Source organism: Pelophylax lessonae (genome assembly GCF_965119305.1).
Source record: "Pelophylax lessonae genome assembly, chromosome: 3".
NCBI lineage: Eukaryota > Metazoa > Chordata > Amphibia > Anura > Ranidae > Pelophylax > Pelophylax lessonae.
Window position 1 is genome coordinate 47,743,042 of NC_138770.1, and position 21,772 is coordinate 47,764,813.

General features: G+C 43.5%; 1 protein-coding gene across 3 annotated transcripts in view; it reads left to right on the forward strand.

The window, feature by feature from the left end:
- LOC309550901 (uncharacterized protein) overlaps positions 1-21,772 on the forward strand; it is a 229,440-nt gene that overhangs the window by 70,986 nt on the left and 136,682 nt on the right. For all 3 annotated transcript variants that reach the window (XM_082251286.1, XM_082251288.1, XM_082251287.1), the window contains exon 2: positions 4,348-4,482. In XM_082251286.1, the coding sequence (XP_082107412.1) occupies positions 4,348-4,482 (135 nt within the window). The remainder of the gene's footprint in view (positions 1-4,347; positions 4,483-21,772) is intronic.

Here is a 21,772-nt window from a genome sequence, read left to right on the forward strand (position 1 = left end):
TTTACCTGGCCACCAGCAGCCAATCTGACCAATCTCGGTCTGATCGGCTGCATGGGGGGGGGGGGGCAGAGGAGAGATTTGGGGTCATGTCGCCATGTCGAGGCCCATACTGTCACAAGGGATGAACTCCTGTAGGTCTCTTAGCATGGGGGAACAAATGCAAGGCCTCTCAACATCCCGGAAAAAGTCACAACACACGTGACGCAACGCGTAGGACAACACGGAGGAGACCCGGAAGTGACATACCCGAAAGAGACGCACGTACCTACTGCACACTGCGCTGTTTATCGGTTTTATATATGTGAGTTTTTACTATTTTTATTTAATAAATGGAGTTAAATACTACACCATGAGAGGCCTTGCATTTGTACCCCCATGCTAAGAGACCTACAGGAGATCATCCCTTGTTCATCCCTTGTGACATAGGACCCCAGGAGAGCCCCATCCATAGGACCCCAGGAAAGATCCATATCCCCACAGAGGCTAAACAACTGCCAGAGACCAATAGGAATTGACGGATACCAGGCACACTTTGAGGGAGCCATCCATAGGACCCCTGGAGACATCAGTATACCCCCTAAGGCTTTTTTACAAGAAGAAGAAGAAGTCAGGTGGCACTCCACTGTATATCACCTGCACTTTCTTCCATGGTACCAGGTATTGCAAAGATCCACAAGCTGCATGCTTACCTTGGATAGGAACGACCACGCGTACCCATTATCTGGTTTAGAGAACACATCTACAACCTTAGAACCACAAGTGAAGAGACTATTTTGGAGTCATCACTTAGTTCACCCAACCACACACTAAAAGGACACTCAACACCTTTAGATAAACAATCGGTTATCACACTATTGTTTATAGTTATTCATTTTTATCTACCTCATTTTTTATTGATGGCATAAACTTTCTTCGTTTTGGCTCATACTCACCTATCACTTGGGACATTGTATTTCACGAGCCAATTTTGTGATATCATTTGCACTGTCAGCACAATTGCTTTTCCACCTTATTTGTATATGTAGCACAGGTATTAAATTATTATATTAAATTATTTATTTTATCCATGGTTCATCCCATTGCACAAGTCACTTTTAGATAGTATATTTTGCACCATCCTTTCAGCACTTTACTTTTGCACATTGATTATTTTTTAACTTCGATGTATTTTTTGTATGTATTCACATTTAATATGTATTGTATTATGCAGGATTATTAGTGCATTTATCTATTTATGAGATAGCTACACCCTTGAGAAACACTCCACCACCATCCTGTGTACACAAGAGACAGCTTACCATTTACAGGAATTCATTTTTAACACATCTCTAGACCAAACAGAAACCCATATCACGGTTTTATTAATTTGCATTTTTCTATATTCATTGCACACTCTGTAACATTGTGCAAAGAGGTAGTGCAGCACTACTATACACCTTTCTAGTTTTCCACTAAGTTTAAGGATAAACTTTCAGTGCTAGCTGCAGCCTCATATCCTCACCTTTTTCTCCTACGCATACCTCATCCATAACAGCGCAAGAGCCCATCTTCTTCAACTATTTAGTCCTACACAGTAACCATCAGTGCTGCTAACCAGTGCCCACCCACCAGTTCCACCTACCATTGCCCATCAGTACCGGTAACCAGTGCCCACCAGTGCCCACCAGTGCCACCAACCAGTGCCCACCAGTGCCACTTATCAGTGCCCACCTGTGCTATATATCAGTGTCAATCGGTGCTGCCAATCAGTGCTGCCCATCAGTGCCTCACCATCAGTGCCACCTAGCAGTGCCTATCAGTGCTCATCAGTGTCACCTATTAGTTCTGCCTATCAGTGCCACCTGTCAGTGCCCTTTAGTGCTGCTTATCAGTGCCCTTCAGTGCCACCTATCAGTGCCCATCAGTGCAGCCTAATCAGTGCCTCCTGATCAGTGCCCACCAGTGTCCCCTCATCAGTGTCCATCAGGACCACCTATCAGTGCTGCCTTATCAGTGCCTTTCATTGCAGCCTATCAGTGCACCCTATCAGTGCTCATCAGTGCAGCCTCACCAGTGCACATCAATGAAGGAGAAAAAATTACCTGTTTGTAAAATTTTATAACAAACTATGAAAACTGTTTTTTTTTTTTTCAAAATGTTCAGCCATTTTTTATTTGTTTAGCAAAAAGTTAAAAACTCACTGGTGAACAAATGCCAGCAAAGGAAAGCTGTATTTGTGGGGAAGAAAATGATAAACATTTTATATAGTTACAGTGTAGCATGACCGGGCAACTGTCATTCAAAATATCACAGCGCTGAAAGCTGAAAATTGGCCTGGGCAGGAAGGGGGTATATGTACCCAGTAAGTAAGTGGTTAAAGTTATATTTTACTGGTTTGTGATTTTGCTTTGCTGAGACCTGAAATTATTGGAGTAGTGGGTAAAATGTCCAACAGGACTTGTTGTTGCGACCCAGTGAACATCTTGCTCCATATATATAAGAACCATTCAAGGGTGAATACTGCTGTGCAAGATGTGAGCTATGTGTTGCTCTGGAAGCCCAGAACCTGGATCTAGTAAATCGGGTGGCAAGGCTACGAAGCATCAACAACCTGGAAAGGAGCTTGAACATTACCCAGCAGGTGCTGGCGGGGGCCAGTATAGAGGGGGGTGGAAAAAAAACATGGGGTCCCACCAAAATCCACATCAGACCTTTAATCAGGCAGCCTGGCAGACCAGGAAAGGGACACGTATACCCACAAGGGATTGTTACTTCCATGATTGAACCTCCTCGAAGGATCTGATCACTTTTAACATAATTACAATCACTTTTTTCTTGTTTTTAAAGGAATTTTCAATAACTTATGTTGAAGTGGCTAGTATTGATGGATCAAACTCGTGGGTGGTAGGATGATTGGTCTCAGATAACCTATTTTGATTGTATGTTTGGTTCCCAGTAGTCAAAAATGATGGAAAAGTTGACTGAGATTTGCCACATGTATGGCCTGCTTAAGGTGGGCTCTGCAATATTCTCTATTTCAATGTATTCGAACTTGAAAACTTGGCCTGTTTTTGGATGGTATACGGACTTCCACATATACCTAAAAGATGGAAGTGTGTAGTACTGCCCCCTTGTGGACTGCTGGATAATACACTCTTGGGTCCCCCTGGGTCACCGTTAGCAACACTGGCATTCACAGATTAACACTTTACTTCTTGGCTCAGTCAATCTTCAATCCAGGGGTATGTAGTTGTTTTTGGTATTTTATTTTAAATAGGGATGGGAGAAGGGAAGATACTCCAAACTGAACTATTCACAATAGATGAGGTCTTCTGTGTGAAGATGCAGCTCCGGCTGTCTTGTCAGTAGATGAATTTAGGTTAAGTCTCTATACGGATGACTTAACTGGGTAGATTATCTTCGGGATACCTGCCTAGTATCCCCTTTCACTTCACAAACTGACACCCGTCCTCTGACTATCCAACACGGAGGTGGCCCCCCTCAGGTCAGGCCCCTAGACATGATCCCTTGTACTCACCATACTCTTTTCGAGCAGTGGTGGCCGGTGCGTTGGGGGCGCAGGGGTGCCACATCCCCTGTCCATGCGTCCGGCCCCCTCATCTACATGCGGGGCGCCAGACGCATGGAGTTCAATGGTTTTTTTAATCACCTGATTAGAGCCAGAGGCTCTAATAGGCTTCAGAAAAGGGTGTACCTGGGGCACAGAGCAGTGCGCCCCGAGCCCACCCATTGTGTGACAATAGCAAATAAATTTTCCTTTCCTCTGGTTCCCTGGCCGACTGCCTGTGACCATGTGCCACTGCTACAGAGGAGGAGGCAGCCACCACCCTCCCTCCCTCCCTCCGGGACTCTGCTGCTCACCATCCAAAGACCCCGCAGTCCATGTGCTCCTGCTTTTATACAGTATCCCATAATGCATTGAGACAGCCAGTCTCTACCAATCACTGGGACTGTATCAAGGCCTGTGTACTCATTTGTCAGGTTTCCTCCCACTGTCCAACATGCCTCCCTATTGGACCAGTGTGAAAATACTATCTGGACCCAACGAATCACACACTGAGCACACAGAGCAGACCTAACTCACAGATTCTGCTCTCTGGTAGGCAGAAAGCAATATAGATTTCCCTGCTGCTCCTCTGATAGGCAGACAGAGCTAAAAACTATACTTTCTCACTAGCACCTACCTAGGAGGGTGCTACAAGTGTATGAGCAGGGGGATAGCATTGGCACCCCTTTCCACAATTGCAGATGTCATATTTCTGTCCTCATACAATCCCTATCACATTTGGATAGCAACATGTGCAGCTGAATAATGTTACTGACTTTCCATCTCTATCTTCTTCACAGAAAAAATTGGAAGCTGCCCACATGTATATGTAAGATGTGCATATACTAAAAATACATGTAAAAGTGATGAGGAATGTCTTAAAGATCAGAAGTGCTGCGAAACATGTGGATACAATTGCGAGGAGCCTGTGCCAGGTACCAACAATTTCATATATATTATTATTCAGGATTTGTATAGAGCCAATGATTGGTGCAGCACTTTACAATATAAAGGGAGTCAATACAGTTACAATACAGTTGAAGGGGGCGATGAGAGAGCTAGAGAGCAGGAGGTCTTAGGAGGAGCGGAGAGGATGGTTTGGGTGATATTTTGAGAGGACATTGGTAATGTTGCCTGAGGCAGAGTTGTGACTGGATTTGTATGTTCTTGTTATTTTTTTATTTTATTAGATAGGCAACCAGAAGGCAGTAGAGGGTCTGGTCTGGAGAAGTGAAGGACACCGAGTAAAGGTCAATGGACTTATTGGCAGAGAGGGGTGGAGGCCATTAAATGGAGGTCGGAGTTATGGATTTTAAGTGGAATCCTATAAAAAAATTTGTGAGATCCCCCCCCCCCCCCAAATCTCATATCTGGCCCTTGGGTCTCATAAAGATCTTAAGTGGAACCCTACAAAAAAAAAATTAAAATGTCGTGAGGTACCCCCAAATTCCATCCCAGACTCTTCATTGTTAGTATGAATTTTAGGGAGGAACTCCACATAAAAACAAGAAAAAAACATGGAGTCCTACCAACATCTATATGAAACCCTTACCATGCAGCCTGGCAAGTCAGCAAGGGGACGAGCATACCCACAAGGGATTGATGCTACCACAATTGAACCTCCTGCATGAATCTTTTTTTCTTATTTTAATTTAATTGAATTTCCTATAACCTATGTTGAAGCGGTTTGTATTGATGGATCAAACTCATGGGTAGTAGAGTGCTTGGTTTAGGACCTCTTAACCTCTGATCATATGTTTTATTCCTAGTCAATCAAAAATTATGGCAAGGTTGATTGAAAGTGGCCAAGTGTATGGTCTACTTAATGTGTCCAAACCCTGCCTCCTACAACCTTGTCCTGTTTTTGGATGGTATATGGACTTCCAGATAGTGACTTAAAGGATAGGTGTGTATGAGCAGGGGGACAGTATTGGCACCCCTTTCCAGAATGTAAGAATTTCTGTCCTCATACAATTCCTATTGCATTTGGATAGTAATATGTGCAGCTAGAGAATGTTACTGACTGTCAATCTCTGTCTTCTTCACAGATAAAGCTGGAAGCTGCCCAAATATAAAGGTAGAATGTGCAACACCTATTGATAAAAATCCGTGTAAAAATGATCAGGATTGCGAAGGGGAGCAGAAGTGCTGTGACATATGTGGATACAACTGCCGGGACCCCGTGCCAGGTACCAACAGTTTGGAATATTATTATTATTATTCAGGATTTATATCAAGCCAATAGTGTGTGCAGCACTTTACAAAAAGTTTTACAAAAACAGAGCCATTAAAATGCAATACAAGACAAGAAGGTTAGGAGGGCCCTGCACACAAGAGCTCACAATCTAATGAAGATGGGAATGTAACACAACAACTAGGGATGGGCTGGAAGTTCGAGTCGAACGTAAGTTCGATTCAAGCATCGGGTGTTCATGTGTTTGCCAAACACATGAACACCGGGGGCGCTCGGCGGCAAGTTCGCCCGCTGTTGAGTACCCCATAATGCACTGCGCGATTGCAGTGCATTAAGTGCTTGTGATTGGCCAAAGCATGCACCTGACCTGTATGCTTTGGCCAATCACAGCACAATATCCTGTCAGAGCTGTGATTGGCCAAAGGCAGGGTGCCTTTAGCCAATGATGGCTCAGGGGCTAAGTCCACGCCCCACACTTCATAAGGCTGCTGCTAACAAGGCAGCCATGTATATTGTGTAATAATAGAGACAAGGCAGGAAGTTAGTGGATAGTGTGTTGAGTAAGCCCCCGTTCACACTGGGGCGACCTGTCAGGCTGCCTGGTCGCCTGACAGGTCCCCGTAGGTCGCCTGCCATAGAGAAGCTGTGGACCCGTTCTAATAGGAGGGACACAAGTCGCTCCGACTTAGAAAAAGGGTCCGGAGCTTCTTTGGGGCGACCCAGAGCGACCTGCATAGACTTCAATGTTATGAAGTCCATGCCGGCCGCTCCGAGGTTGCGGTGCGAGCAGCGCGCCGCGACCTATGAGGTCGCCCCGGCAAGTCGGATCGCCCCAGTGTGAACGGGGCCTTAGTATAGTGCAGTCAGTGTAGTGAACAACTTTTATAATGTATACATATGTTGTAGTCCTGGGTCCCCTCTCAGTGCTCGCACAAACTTGGTGTCCCTGTCACTTATAATTCATGAACAGTGCCATGCCAAGCTGACCAAGATTTCCCATAGACGCCAATGTTAAAGACAGGGAGCAGTGCCATGCCAAGCTGACCAATATTTCCTGTAGATGCCAATGAGCACTGAAAGCTGAAAATAGGTCTAGGCAGGAAGGGGGTGAAAGTGCCCTGTATTTAAGTGGTTAGGGGGAACCCTATGACAGAATTAAAAAAAAACGGCATGGGGCCCCCCAAAATCTATACCAGGCCCTACAGATTTTAAGGGGAGCTCCACACCAATTTTTTTTTTTAAAAACGGCGTGCCCCCCCCCCCAAATCCCTACCAGACCCTTTTCCGTGCAGGCAGCCTGGCAGGCCAAGATAGGTGTGGGATGAGTGAGCACCCCCCCCTCCTGAACCATACCAGGCCACTTGCCCCCCAAAGCACCTTGTCCCCATGTTGATGGGGACAAGGGCCTCTTCCCGACAACCCTGGGCTGTGGTTTTCAGGGTCTGCGGGTGGGAGGCTTATTGGAATCTGGAAGCCCCCTTTAACAAGGGGACCCCCAGATCCCGGCCCCCCTCCCTATGTGAATGGGTATCGGGTACATCGTACCCCTACCTATTCACCAAAAAAGTGTACAAAAATAAACACAAAAGACAGTTTTGGACAAGTCCTTTATTCAAAAATAAAAATAAAAAAATAGTGTCCCTCGATGTAAAACCATCGTCAATCACGACGCCCACTGCACCAGAAAAAAGAAAAATATTCAAAGACGCTTCGCCTCTTCTGAGAAACCCCGCCATATGCCGCTCTTGAGCTTTGACAACTGATTTATAGGCAAGGGGCGGGGCTACCTGATTACGTCACTTGGTGGCACCACCCCTTCTAAAGTCACATGACATCACATGACATCAGACGGGGGACACCAGAGGACACAATTTACATCGGGGGACACTATTTTTTTTTTTTTAATAAAGGACTTGTCAAAAACTGTCTTTTGTATTTATTTTTTTGTACACATTTTTGGTGAATGGGTAGGGGTACGATGTAGCAAAAACACATTCACATGGGGGGCAGGATCTAGGGGCCCCCTTGTTAAAGGGAGCTTCCATATTCCGATAAGCCCCCCACCTGCACACCCTGACAACCACAGCTCAGGGTTGTCCGGAAGAGGACCTTGTCCTCATCAACATGGGGAAAAGGTGCTTTGGGAGGCACCCCAAAGCACCCTCCCCATGTTGGGGGCATGTGGCCTGGTATGGTTCAGGAGGGGGGTTGGCTTGTGCAGTACAGTACTCATACACTTTTTATGGCAATAACTTGCATATAAGCCTTTAAAATGAGGTCTTTTGATTTTTCATGTCCGTGTCCCATAGACTTTAATAGAGTTCATATGTTCACTAGAACTTTTCCCCTGTTCGAGATGTTCTGGTGCGAACCGAACAGGGGGGTGTACGGCCCATTGCAAACAACAACATAATAACTGTGTGAAGGATCAACTGATAAAATTAGGAGAAAGTAAAAGTTCAGTTAGGTGGAGGTAGAACAGGCTTCCCTGAAGAAATTTGTTTTCAGGGATCGCCTAAAGGCAGACAGAGTAAGAGATAGTTAGACAGATTGGTGGAGAGAGTGCCAGAGGACGGAAGAGGCTCTGGAGAAGCCATGGAGGTGAGCATGGGAGGAGATGATGAGGGAGCTATAGAGCTTTATAATAAAGCTTACCTGTAGGTAAATTTAATATCTCCTAAACATGCACTATTTAGGACATATTCACTTGATTGGCAGCCGGTGACATCACCGGCTCATGCGCTCTAACGGAACGGCATACCCCTGTCATTCTATCAGAGCTTAGTGCCATGGCTGTGACTCCTGCAGGAGTGACGTCATCGAGGCTCAGCCATTCAAGCATCCGCAGCCAGCAAACCTGGTAGGAAGACTAAATGAAGATGGAGGCATCTGCAGTGGTGACAGTACACCACTGGAGGGCTTCTTTTCTAGGTACTAATTTCATAATGGGCTAGTAAAGTGGTACAGGTTCTGATGCACTGACGGTGACAGTACACCACTGGAGGGCTTCTTTTCTAGGTACTTCTTTCATAATGGGCTAGTGAAGTGGTACAGGTTCTGATGCACTGACAGTGTCTGCTTCAGATGGTGGAATGCAGCCTGGCGAGTCCATGCCCAATTGGGGAGGATTCCTGAGAGTATAGCATGTCCCTGTCCTATCCCTACTTGTTCAGAACCTTTACCTACTACTATTAACTTTCCCTGACAGACAGGTAATCTGTCCCTACACTGACCACATGCAAAATAAGTGCCAAGCCCGGGAACGAGGGTTCGGAAAAGACTCTACCTTACCCAAGATGGCAGCCAGAGTTATGTGGGACAGCGACATTCAACTAGATTGCTTTCCAGTGACCCAGGAAATCATAGAGTAGTAAGTTCCCCTTACTTCCTCTCTCTCTGCAATGCCGCTGTGGTTTGAGCGCCAACTGCATTGGAAAAAAGAGGCTGCTCCTGCCTACACACTGAACAAAAGCCAGGGGAGGAATTGGCAGAGAAAGGTGGAGGTCACTAGGCGGAGGTCAGTAGAAGGATTGGCTCAGAAGGGTGGAGGACACTGAGTGGAGGTCAGTGGAGGGATTGGCAGAGAGAGGTGGAGGACACTGAGCAGTTGGTAAGGTGGATGAGTCTGCAAGCAGCATTCATGATAGACTGAAGAGGGATAGTCTGTGTAAAGGTAGGCCAATGAGGAAGGAGTTTCAATAGTGGAGGTGAGAGGTAACCAGGGAGTGAGACCAAATATAGGTGTGATGGTCAGATGTCCTCAAGCTGTGGGCCATATAGCGTATTGTGTTGCAGGAGCTTTTACATGCAATGCATTTTTTATTTTTTTTAGGGTAAGTGCCGGTTCACACTGAAGCGGCACGACTTCTGGGGCGACCTGTGAAGTCGCGTGCACCACGACTTCGGCGCCACTTGCACGGACTTCATAAAATGAATGTCTATGCAAGTCGCTCCAGGTCACCCCGAAGTAGTACAGGACCCTTTTTCTAAGTCGGAGCGACTTGTGTCGCTCCTATTAGAACCGTTCCTGTACTACACTATGGGACGCGACAGTCCGCGACTTATCAGGCTGACAAGTCACCTGACAAGTCGTACTAGTGTGAACCGGCACTAATATCACATCATGTTCAGGTGATTTTGTTAAGGGGTTGTGTTCTGACCAAAGGAATAAATAAAAGATTGTCTATACAATTTCATAAAGTGTTCAAGCTTGAATGATGTAATTGTTAAATACAATGTCCTTATATATAATTGGTGGAGGAAAGTGCTGAACATCAAAACATTTCCTTTGTTTGCAGATAAAGAAGGACAATGTAAATTTTATGAAACCTTCGCACCGTGCAGTTCAGTAGAAAAAAAGTGCGAAGGGGACGCATTCTGTCCAGGCAAGCAGAAGTGCTGCAATGTCTATTGTACAATGCAATGTGATGATCCTCAATGTAAGTGGACCCGATTATTTTCTTCATTTTTATATCATGTTTTGTAATAAATAGGAATGAACTAAGCCAGCAGTTCATGCTTGTGACATTTCAGAATGAACTGGGACAGTTACTGTATTTTCTGGCGTATAAGACTACTTTTGAACCTCAAAAAAATCCCCCAAAAATAGGGGGTCATCTTATACGCCGAGTGTAATATCTCCAAGGTAACCTAAGTATAAGTATTACCGGTAGATGAAAATTAGGGGGGTCGTCTTATACGCCCAGTCGTCTTATACGCCGGAAAATACGTTAATTAAAGTTTTACAGTTTAAAAAAAAAAAAAAGTAATTTAGAGACAGTAAATGGGGGGGGGGGGGGAGTTTTTTTTTAAGGGTTTAAGGGACTTTAGATAATTCCTGATGGTTATGTAAGCTCCTTTTTTCTGTCTTACACCTGTTTTTATACAAATAAAAAAGCTTGGTCATTAACCACTTCCATACAGGTCAGTTATACCCCCTTCCTGCCCAGGCCAATTTTCAGCTTTCAGAGCTCTCACACTTTGAATGATAATTACTTAGTCATGCAACGCTGTACCCAATCAAATTTTTTATTATTTTTTTCACACAAATAGAGCTTTCTTTTGGTGGTATTTATTCACCACTGGGTTTTTTATTTTTTGCGATATAAGTAAAAAAAGAGCGAAAATTTTGAAAAAAAAAACATTTTGTTTTAGTTTCTATTGTAAAATTTTGCAAATAAGTATTTTTATTTAATTTATACTGCTACGTATCTTTGGTAAAAATAAATAACCTAAATTAGTGGATATTATTTAGTCTGTCTACAAGCTATGGTGCCAATCATTGAAAATTGATCACACCTGATGTATCGACTGTCTATCTCAATTCTTGAGACCCTGAAATGTCAGGACAGTACGAATACTCCCCAAATGATCCCTTTTTGGAAAGTAGACAGTACAAGGTATTTAGTAAGAGGCATGGTGAGTTTTTTGAAGTTGTAATTTTTTCCCACAATTCTTGAGAAAATGAAGAATTTTCTTTTTTTCTTTTTTTTTTTTTTACACAAAATTGTCATAATAACAAGTTATTTCTCACACGCAGTATATGCATACTTGCAATTACACCCCAAAATACATTCTGCTACTCCTCCTGAGTATGGTGATACCATGTGTGTGAGACTTTTACACAGCCTAGCCACATACAGAGGCCCGACATGCAAGTAGCACCGTCAGGTGTTCTACGAGCATAAATTAGACATATAATTTTCTAACACTTTTGAAGGCCCTGGAGCACCAGGACAATGGAATTACCCACAAAATTACCCCATTTTAGAAAGCAAACACCCCAACATATATTCTATGAGGCATAATGAGTCTTTTGAACATGTCATTTTTTCCACAAATTGTTGGAAAATGTGGAAAGAAAATGAAAATGTGTTTTTTTTTTTTTTTTTACACAAAGTTGTCAATGTATAAGATATTTCTAACACATAGCATTTACATAGCAAAAATTACACCCCAAAATACATTCTGCTATTCCTCCTGAGTATGGCAATACCATATGTGTGAGACTTTTACACAGCCTGGCCACATACAGAGGCCTAACATTCAAGTAGCACCTTCAGGCGTTCTTGGGGCATACATTTCACATATAATTTCATTACAACCTATCACACTTTTGAAGGCCCTGGAGCACCAGGACAATGGAAATGCCCACAAAATGACCCCATTTTGAAAAGAAAATACCCCAACACATAATCTAGGAAGCATGAGCTGCAGATAGGTACTCAGGTACTCTGATGGGCTGCAGAGAGGTACTTGGGTACTCTGATAAGCTAGAGACAGGTACTCAGGTAATCTGATGCACTGCACATAGGTACTCTGGCACTCTGGGCTGAAGACAGGTACTTGGGTACTCTGGGCTGGAGACAGGTACTCAGATACTCTGGGCTGGAGACAGGTACTCGGGTATTCTGATTGTCTGCAGATAGGTACTCGGGTACTCTGATGGGCTACAGAGAGGTACTCGGGTACTATGATGGGCTGCAGAGAGGTATTCGGGTACTCTTATGGGCCGGAGACAGGTACTCGGGTACTCTATTGGGCTGCAGATAGGTACTCAGGTACCCTGATGGGCTGCAGACAGGTACCCAGGTACTCTGATATGCTGCAGATAGGTACTCAGGTACTCTGAAGGGCTGTAGACAGGTACTTGGGTACTCTGATGGACTGGTGACAGGTACTCGGATACTCTGATAACAGGTAGTCGTGTACTCTGATGGGATGGTGACAGATACTTGGGTACTCTGATGGGCTGCAGAGAGGTACTTGGGTACTCTTATGGGCTAGAGACAGGTACTTGGGTAATCTGATGGGCTGCAGATAGGTATTCAGGCACTCTGGGCTGGAAACAGGTACTCGGGTACTCTAATGGGCTACAGAGAGGTACTCGGGTACTCCAGTGGGGCTGGTGACAGGTACTCGGGTACTCCAATGACAGGTATTCTAATGACAGGTACTCGGGTATTCCGATGACAGGTACTCGGGTATTCCGATGACAGGTACTCGGGTACTCCAATGACAGGTACTAGGGTACTCTGATGGGATGGTGACAGGTACTCGAGTACTCTGAGTACCTGCCATCTTTAGCTATAATTTTATGGTGAATGGCATGATTAATAATAATAAGTAAATCTAGTTTGTATGCAGGTAGTGGATCTTTATTACGTTTCATATTTGTGGAGGAATCATCAAGAAGTCTATTAGCTTCCCTGATATATTGGACTTGATCTTGAATGACAATGCCTCCACCCTTATTTGCTTTTTTTATAATATTATAATTTTGGGAGAGAGATTTCAGCGCTATGTTTTTTTGGTGTGTAAGGGTACCAAGGTCAAGATAGATATTGGGGGGTTGTGGTATATTTTGAGAAAATTGTAATAAACTATCCACAATCATAGACACCGGGAACAACACACACCCTCAAGTGGCTGCAAATATACCAACATATAGTGCTAACCAAGATGGACTTTCTTTTTTTTTTCCAAATGGACTTTGTTGTTGGCAATGAGAAATTCCCCTCCAGTCACTATAGTTCTTTTCAACAACTAGGCATATACCGAACAGGAAGTTTCCCTTCGGTTACTGTAATTTATCCAGATATCCAGATAGCCAGGCATATATTGATCTATTAGTTCTAATCCCTGGTTATTCAGGGTACTAAACAATCTCAAAAATCCTCAAAGCGGTTGTAAACCTAAAATAAAAAAATAAAAATAAATAAAAAACCTGCAAGACAAAGGCATGAGCTAGTATGCATCACATACTAGCTCATTATTAATTACTTACCTTAGAACAAAGCCCCGACACGGACCCCCGGACACCGCTGCGGGTGCTGACATGATCCCACAGCGTCTCTTCCGGGTTCGGCGGCTCCGGCGCTGTGATTGGCCGGAGCCGCGATGACGTCACTCCCGCGCATGCGCGAGGCAGTCATTTTCCGGCAAGCTCCCAGCAAGGGAAGCTGAAGGTCTGCCGGACCTTCAGAGCGCATGCGCCGCTCGCGTGAGTGGCTGCATTCACTGCAAATATCTCCTAAACAATGCCGGTTTAGGAGATATTAATTGTACCTACAGGTAAGCCTTATTATAGGCTTACCTGTAGTTAAAAGTGAAAAAAAGCGGTATACTACTGCTTTAACCTACCTCAGTTCACACACCTTCCTCCCAAAAATCAAAAACCTTGTCCATCCTGGTATTGTTCTTTTGAGTTTTCCCCTTAGCAATATTCCCATGTACACATCGTGAAAATACACACATATACATTGTAACACGGGGGGCCATTAGCTCTAGTGGTAGATGTGTTTTTCAAGGCAATCACGTCAATCCACACTTTGATTTTAGGGCATGGCAGTCCATTTTTATTAAAAGGCATAAAGAAAGTCTATAACATATAGAGTTTCCCACGCAGGGGGTTCTTCTCCAGTCAATATAGGATGAACAGAAAATGCTGGCTCTTAAGCTCTGACTCCGCTTTTCAGTTGCAGTACCTCTGCTCTTTATGCTGGTCTCCAGACCATAAATTCTCTGAAGCTGACAGCTTCACTCTGGCTATAGTCCTCAGGCCGTCACCTGTCTCTTGCAGACACACACGGGCTCTGGCTCCTAGAGACCTCCTGTCTCTCTTGGGTGGAGCCGTCTCCAGCTGGGAGCTCTAAGTTATTCCTTCACCTCCATTATAAGGGCTGTGTGCACCTGAGCACACAACCTGCTGGTCATTCACAAAACATGGACACAGGTTTGGAGATTCTGTCCCACCCAAGACACTATGGAATCTCCAAACTTCAGAGCCCCATCCAGGTATACCAAAACCTGGAGAAAGCTGCAAAAGCAGTTTTCTCCACTGCATATCTATGCTCTGTAGTCCTGCATGGAGCCAATGTGCACACTCTGTGTCCTTTAAATGACCATTTTCACCGTGACCCCGTCTCAACCTGTCACAACATATACATATATTCACCATTTCCCCATATTCAGTATGATTTGTTTATACATTTTTAATCAAAGTAATTTTTATAATTATATATAAGTTTATATATAAGTTTATTTCTAGTCTTTAATGTATCTGTGCTTTTAGAAAACATTTTTACCTGATAACCTAAATAGCCTAAAAAGGGTGTACTTTTGTTATCCCTTTTTTCCCATCTCTTTTTTTTTTATTTTATTTATTATATTATTTCATATTTTTTTATTTTATTGCTTTATTTATTTTTTTATTTTTTTCAGTTACTTTTATTATTAGTTCAGAAGTTTTTAATTTTTTATTCCTTGATTTTTAGTATCTATGTTATTGTTCCATCCAAACAGCAGATATATTTCCTTTACTCACATTCATTTTTTATGATCATATCGTCAATTTTTCTGATATCCATGCTTCCCGATGGGGTGATTTGCATTCTGCCCACTAGATGGCACTGGCACTAGCACTGTTGTTTCCAGGCTCTTTTGTGGAGTGGTATGCACATTCTCTCCACCAGGGGGCACTGTATACCTAGCATGTAAAAGGCACCTTTTTCCTTGATTTTATCAGCTTGAAAAAGGAGCACGCGCTGACAGCTAACTCCAGTGTGCATGCGCCAAAACGCGTCGCAAGAACGCCGGTGACATACACACACAGAAGATCGCTGAGGCTCAGCCTGCAGTCCAGCCCTTGGCTTCAGCTCTTTACATCACTTCCACATCCTGCCGGTCATGACAGTACTACGGGCAGCATCATACGACTCGGAAGGTGGCCCTATGCAGACTCACCAGAGACCCTTATGTGCCTGTTTCCACATTCTTTATGCGAGTTTTTATTGTGTCCTTTACTATTACAGAATTCACAGTTTATACTCAAGAGGCGCCTGTTCTCTTTGTAAGCTTACTCACTGTGATGTCCCCTGCGTGTGAAGCTGTGTGTGGACTTGACTCCAGGCTCGCTTCCTGAAGATAGAGTCCTCTCCTCTATTTTCCTGTGCATGCTGTTGGCGGGGCGCCATCTTGGCCTCCTGCAGGGCTTGGGTGCTGAATCCGGGTCCCTCTGGACAGAGTCTGCTGCCATCAGGATGTTCCCTGGGGTCCCTGGCTGCCCAGTCTGATAGCAGCGATGGGGCAGTAAAGACCGGAGTGGGACGGAGCTCAGAGATCACACGCCCATTCTCAGAAGCTCCGCGCGCACATGCGCCTTTCACAATAATATTCCTTTAAGCATAAAGTTGGACGTCCTCCTCATACAAAAATAATAAAATATTATTTATATTATTTGTGTATTGGCGAATTAGATTTTCTATTTTTACTTTTTTCTTTTGTGAAGAGAAACAAATCTCAAATTACAATAAAATAGTTGAGAGGCACAAATACAAAGAGTTCTTTGCACTACAATATACAATAGGAAGGTTTCCTAAAGCAATTTTTTTCCAAAATTGCTAAATTTTAAGCAAATTTTGACAAATTTGGGAAAGGCGTGGTAATTTTGCTGTAAAATCAGTAGAGTTTTAGAAACTTGGTTTATTACTATGCCCTGAATAGACCAGATTAGCAGGAAATCGTAGTAGACACACACATCTTAAGAAAGAAACAACTCATTCAAAGCTAGTGCTGGACTTTCTTAACGGAAAGCCTATCACCACGGTCTCCAAAAACAACAAGATGTAATGCATGTTTGTTAAATTTAAAAAAGAATTTAAAAAAAAATTATGAAAAAGAAATGATTTAATGCATCAGTTTACAAGCTTTCAACAAAAAAAATGACTTGTGGCAGTTTTTCTTATACTTCTAGCTTTCAGTGGTAAGTATACTGACACAGAGAAGGGAAGGTACCTCTTTCATTCTTTCCGACCCCTTCCCTGCTGTAATTGTGTGGCTATGTTAACTGAGTTTGTCAGTGTGGTACCAAGGCTGGCCAGTCCACTGGGGTAGGAGTGGGGGAAGCGCGGGATAGTTGGCCTAGTGGTGCAGGAAATATATATCAGCCCCTAGTGGCCAAAGCCTTGTAATATTGTGCAGCATTTCAATAGTACTCCAGCAGCATCATAATAACCCATAGTTGAATTATTTTAAAAATGCTCGATTTGATAGCAGGCCAGGCAGCAATCACCAGACAGAGCAGGCACACCACCATGCTGTACTGCTCGCCAAGCTGAGAATGGGATATGCCCAGAGGATATTGTATCAGCAGAAGAGAGAAGACAGGGTTTTACACAAGTGATCCATACATTCCAACACCCATCTATAGAAACACATAATGAGCTGATATGTCCAATTGCTTCAAGAAGCATGGAGAAAAACTGCACTGCTAAGAGCTTAGCATCAGTAAAAACCACACTAGGAAAAAAATTAGAAAGCTCAGGGGCAGGGTCTCTACTGATTAAACCACTGCTTGGGGGCGGGACCTTCTAACTGGAGGTTGTTACTTAGAGGAACCCTGTTTCTATAGTAAGCTTTCCAAGAAAAGGTCTACCTGCCTCCCATGCTGCTGAACAACACTATGAGAAATAGTCTCCCTAAGTCCAATGGGAAAACAACACTTTCTGGAACTGCTGATTTATTGGGTACCCTGCTGCTCTAGTTTGTTCCTCCTGCGGATGTCTCTACAGGAGACAGAAGTAGAGAAGGGGTCAGAAAGTGTATTAGAGAGAAAGTGTCTCTTTAACTGCTTCAATACCAGGCACTTTCACCCCCTTCCTGCCCATGCCAATTTTCAGCTTTTAGCTCTGTCACACTGAATTTTTATCATTTTTTTTTTTTTTTTTTTATACAGATAGAGCTTTTATTTCAGTGGTATTTAATCACCACTGCTTTGTTTTCCCTACACAAACGAAAAAAGACTAAACATTAAAAAAAAAAAGTTTTTCTTACAGTCTGTTATTTAGTTTCTGTTATAAAATGTTGCAAATAAGGAATTTTTCTCCTTCACTGATATGTGCTGATAAGGCTGCACTGATGGGCACTGATGAAGCAGCAGTGATGAGGAGGCACTGATGGGCACTGATGAGGAGACACCAATGGGCACTGATGGGGCGGCACTGATAAGACTGCAATTATATGCGGAACTAATGGACATCGATAGGCTGCACTGATGGGCACTGATGAAGCAGCAGTGATGAGGAGGCACTGATGAGGAGACACCAATGGGCACTGATGGGGCGGCACTGATAAGGCTGAATTTATATGCAGAACTAATGGGCACTGATAGGCAGCACTGATGGGCACTTATAGGAGGCAATGATAGCCAGCACTGAGGGGCACTAATAGGGAGCACTGATTGGCACTGCTCTTATAAACAGGACACAGATGATCTGTGTAAATGTGTGCTGTCAGAATCGCTGTTTGACAGCGCGTGGAGAAAGGAATGTCCATAAGCTGCTATTTTGTGATTGGACACAGCTGATCACATGGTAAGGGGCCACTGTGATTTGCCCTTTACCGCGATCACAGAGCACATCCTAGGTGGTGCACAGGGGGGGTGGTTCTGGGAGGACATCCATGGACGCCCTCCTAGAACGAGAGAGCCGCGCTGCAGCTGTCTTTTGGCTATAGCGCGTCAGGAACTGGTTAAAAAAATGTTCTCTTAAGTAATGACCAACAGCAATAAGGCACCGCCTACAAGAAGTGGTTTTGTCTGTACAGTGCCCCACCTCTGAGTTTCAAAAATATTTATCTTTGTTCAGTTGTTACCACCCTAGGAGAATATGAACCATATGTATTCGTACACCTTGTCTTTTAATTTCTTCTTTATAGCTGACAAAGTTTCAGTTCTCCGCCATATTGGGAAATATACATATCTGTTTATTATTTTGAGACATTATTACATTCACAGTTGTTTCTAACACTTCTGTTTTATGTTTTTTGATTATTTAATGTAATTTTTTTTTTTTTTTTTTTGCCATCAACAGAATAAGCCTACAGTGGAGATACATTGATGACACAATCATCGTGAGCTTTTAATGTCCAGGTGGAATTAATTTCATAGATGACCACATAGCTAATAAGAATAATAAAGTGTTATCCAGTATCATACTATGAGAGATTTGTTTTTTTATCATCTCACTGAAAGGGTCAAACTTAAACACCATGAGCAGCTTTGTAGAATCTAATGGTCAACCTGAAAGGGACTGTCCACCCAAAGGAATAATAAAACTGCTTGGTTGGCTTAATCACTGATAGCTTCATAATCATTGAGTCCAGTGGTGAGTTCTCCAGTTTCTGACTTCCTTCCAATCCTTCTCTTGGGGCAGATTCAGAAATTCACCACGGGGATGGTGGAAACCCCTTATTATAGACAGTTAGACAGTATGTGTACAGACCCAGGAACTTAGTCCAGGCATTATGGAATCTTCTCATAATGAGCTTAGCAGGTGTGCAGACTTATGAACTCTGCACACAGATGGTGGGAACCCCTCATAATGGGCACAGGAAGTGTGTAGATCCAGATGCTATGCGCACAGATAGTAGGAACTCCTCATAATAGGCACAGCAGGTGCCCCATGTGCTAGTCAAGTTCCCGGCTCCTTCTGCCCCACGCAGTCTAAAGTCTTTATTTTATCAAGACAGATGCAGTGCCCATAACCTTGAACAGGACGTGAACATGCCAAAGGACAGTTCACCGCTGGAGCACTGTCTACTGTTTTTATCCATATAATCATCTCACTGAAAGGGTTACAATTCTGAACTACTTAAACACCATGAGCAGCTTTGTAGAATCTACTGGTCAATCTGAAAGGGACTGTCCACTCAAAGGAATAATGAAAATGCTTGGTAGGCTTAATCACTGATAGCTTCATATTCATTGGGGAGTCCAGTGGTGAATTCTCCAGTTTCTGACTTCCTTCCAATCCTTCTCTTGGGGCAGATTCTGAAATTCACCACGGGGATGGTGAAAACCCCTTATAATAGACACAGCATGTGTATAGACCCAGGAACTTAGTCCAGGCATGGTGGGAACCCCTCATAATGGGCTTAGTAGGTGTGCAGAATTAGGAACTCTGCACACAGATGGTGGTAACTCCTCATAATAGGCGCAGCAAGTGTGCATAGCCCAATGCTATGCGCGCAGATGGTAGGAACTCCTCATAATAGGCGCAGCAAGTGTGCATATCCCGATGCTATGTGCGCAGATGGTAGGAACTCCTCGAAATAGGAACAGCAGGTGTCCCATGTGCTAGTCAAGTCCCTGGCCCCTTCTGCCCCATGCAGTCTAATGTCTTGATGTTATCAAGACAGATGCAGAGTCCATAACCTTGCACAGGGCGTGAACATGCCAAAGGACAGTTCACCGCTGGAGCACTGTCTACTGTGGGGGCCGAGGATCCGGTAAGTAAAAGTGCGTTACTCTCCCCTAGACTAAACATGCAGTTAATCCTTGCGAGCAAAGCCCCACTGCAAGGGATACATTTCATATTTTAATAACAGAAATAAAGTGCAATGCTACTAATATATATTTTAGCATGTTGGTGCAATCTCAAACTCCAACTAATTTACATATACCTGTGAACAATAATGTGTCCAAACCAAGAAATGATGTGAAAAATTATGAAGAAAAAAAATAAATCAAATGTGAGAAACCTTAAAATAAAGGACACACGCAAATACCAATAAATACATAAAAAATTCTACAATAAAGTTTCCATAAAGCTCAAATTAGCACCAAAAACTGTGATCTGATCGGTGTAAAAGTGCATAGTACAAGATCTGTATCTTTGTTGCAGAATTTGGTATGTGTGAAAGTTATAGCGTTTACAAACTATGGTATATATACTGAAATTTACGCAGCTCTGACACCATACTGGTAATGGCGGCGATCAGCGACTTACAGGTGCATCTCGTAGAATTACAATATCATCAAAAAGTCAATTTATTTCAGTAATTTGATTCAAAAAGTGAAACTCATATATATTATATAGATGTGTTACACACAGAGTGATATTTTTCAAGCATTTCTTTCTTTTAATTTGGATGACTATAGCTTATAGCTATTGAAAACCTAAAATTCAGTATCTCAGAAAATTTGAATATTACAATATTACATAAGACCAATGAAAAAAAAAAAAAAAAGGATTTTTAATACAGAAATGTTGGCTCACTGAAAAGTATAAGTAAATAAAACAATATTCAGCGCTGAACTCCAAACTAAAACAAAATCAGATCAGCAGCTGAACACTCAAGGGCAATTGCATAAAACCTTCAAAAAACATAAATAAAAAAAGTACAGCACAATCTTATTAGTACACGTAACAATAACGATAGTACATGAATCCAAGTCCACTTATAAACTCTCCAATAAACCACATAAAGTATGTGTAAAAAATCCAGATAGTAGAGTGCAAGATAATAAAACAGTCCCTCCTTAAATCATAGGAAGCAAAGACCAGGGTGCTGATGGTGAAATCATGCAATGATTTTAAGTGCTCTTATCGTCCCACCACCACAGAATTCTCTGTCTCTCACCTTCAAGGAAAGACCCCCACAGGGCCACCCAGTATTAGACCAAATACTCTGATCAGTGGCGGCTGGTGTTTATGGGGCGCCGCCCCCCCCATCCATGCTTCCGGTCCCCTAATCTACATGTGGTTCAATGGGGATTTTTTTTTAACCATGTGATTAGAGCCAGAGGCTCTCACAGGCTAAAAAAAAAGGGTGGGCTCGGGGCGCAGAGCACTGCGCCCCGAGCCCATCCAGTTGTGTGACAATAGCGAATGAAAATTCGCTATTGTCACATGGATCCTCCTCCTGGCCAATGAGGAAGCGGGTCATGAGACCCATTTCCTGATTGGCCAAAAGGAGAGGCCATGCTATTGGCCAATGAGGAGGAGGAGGGAGGAGATGCCAGGGAAGCCGCCGCCGTCGCTGCCAGGGGAAGCTGCCGCCGGAGATGAAGCTGATGCGAGGCTTCTAATGGGGCCAGGCAGGAGTGTTCTAGGGCATCTTTAGCGCTTTAATGTAAGTGAGCCGGCGATGGGGGGGGGGGAGGAGTGGTGTGCAAGCCGGCGTGGTCGGGGGGGTAAAGTGTGGTCCGCCTGCTGCCCCCCCCCGGCCCATGGAGCCCCAGCCGCCACTGA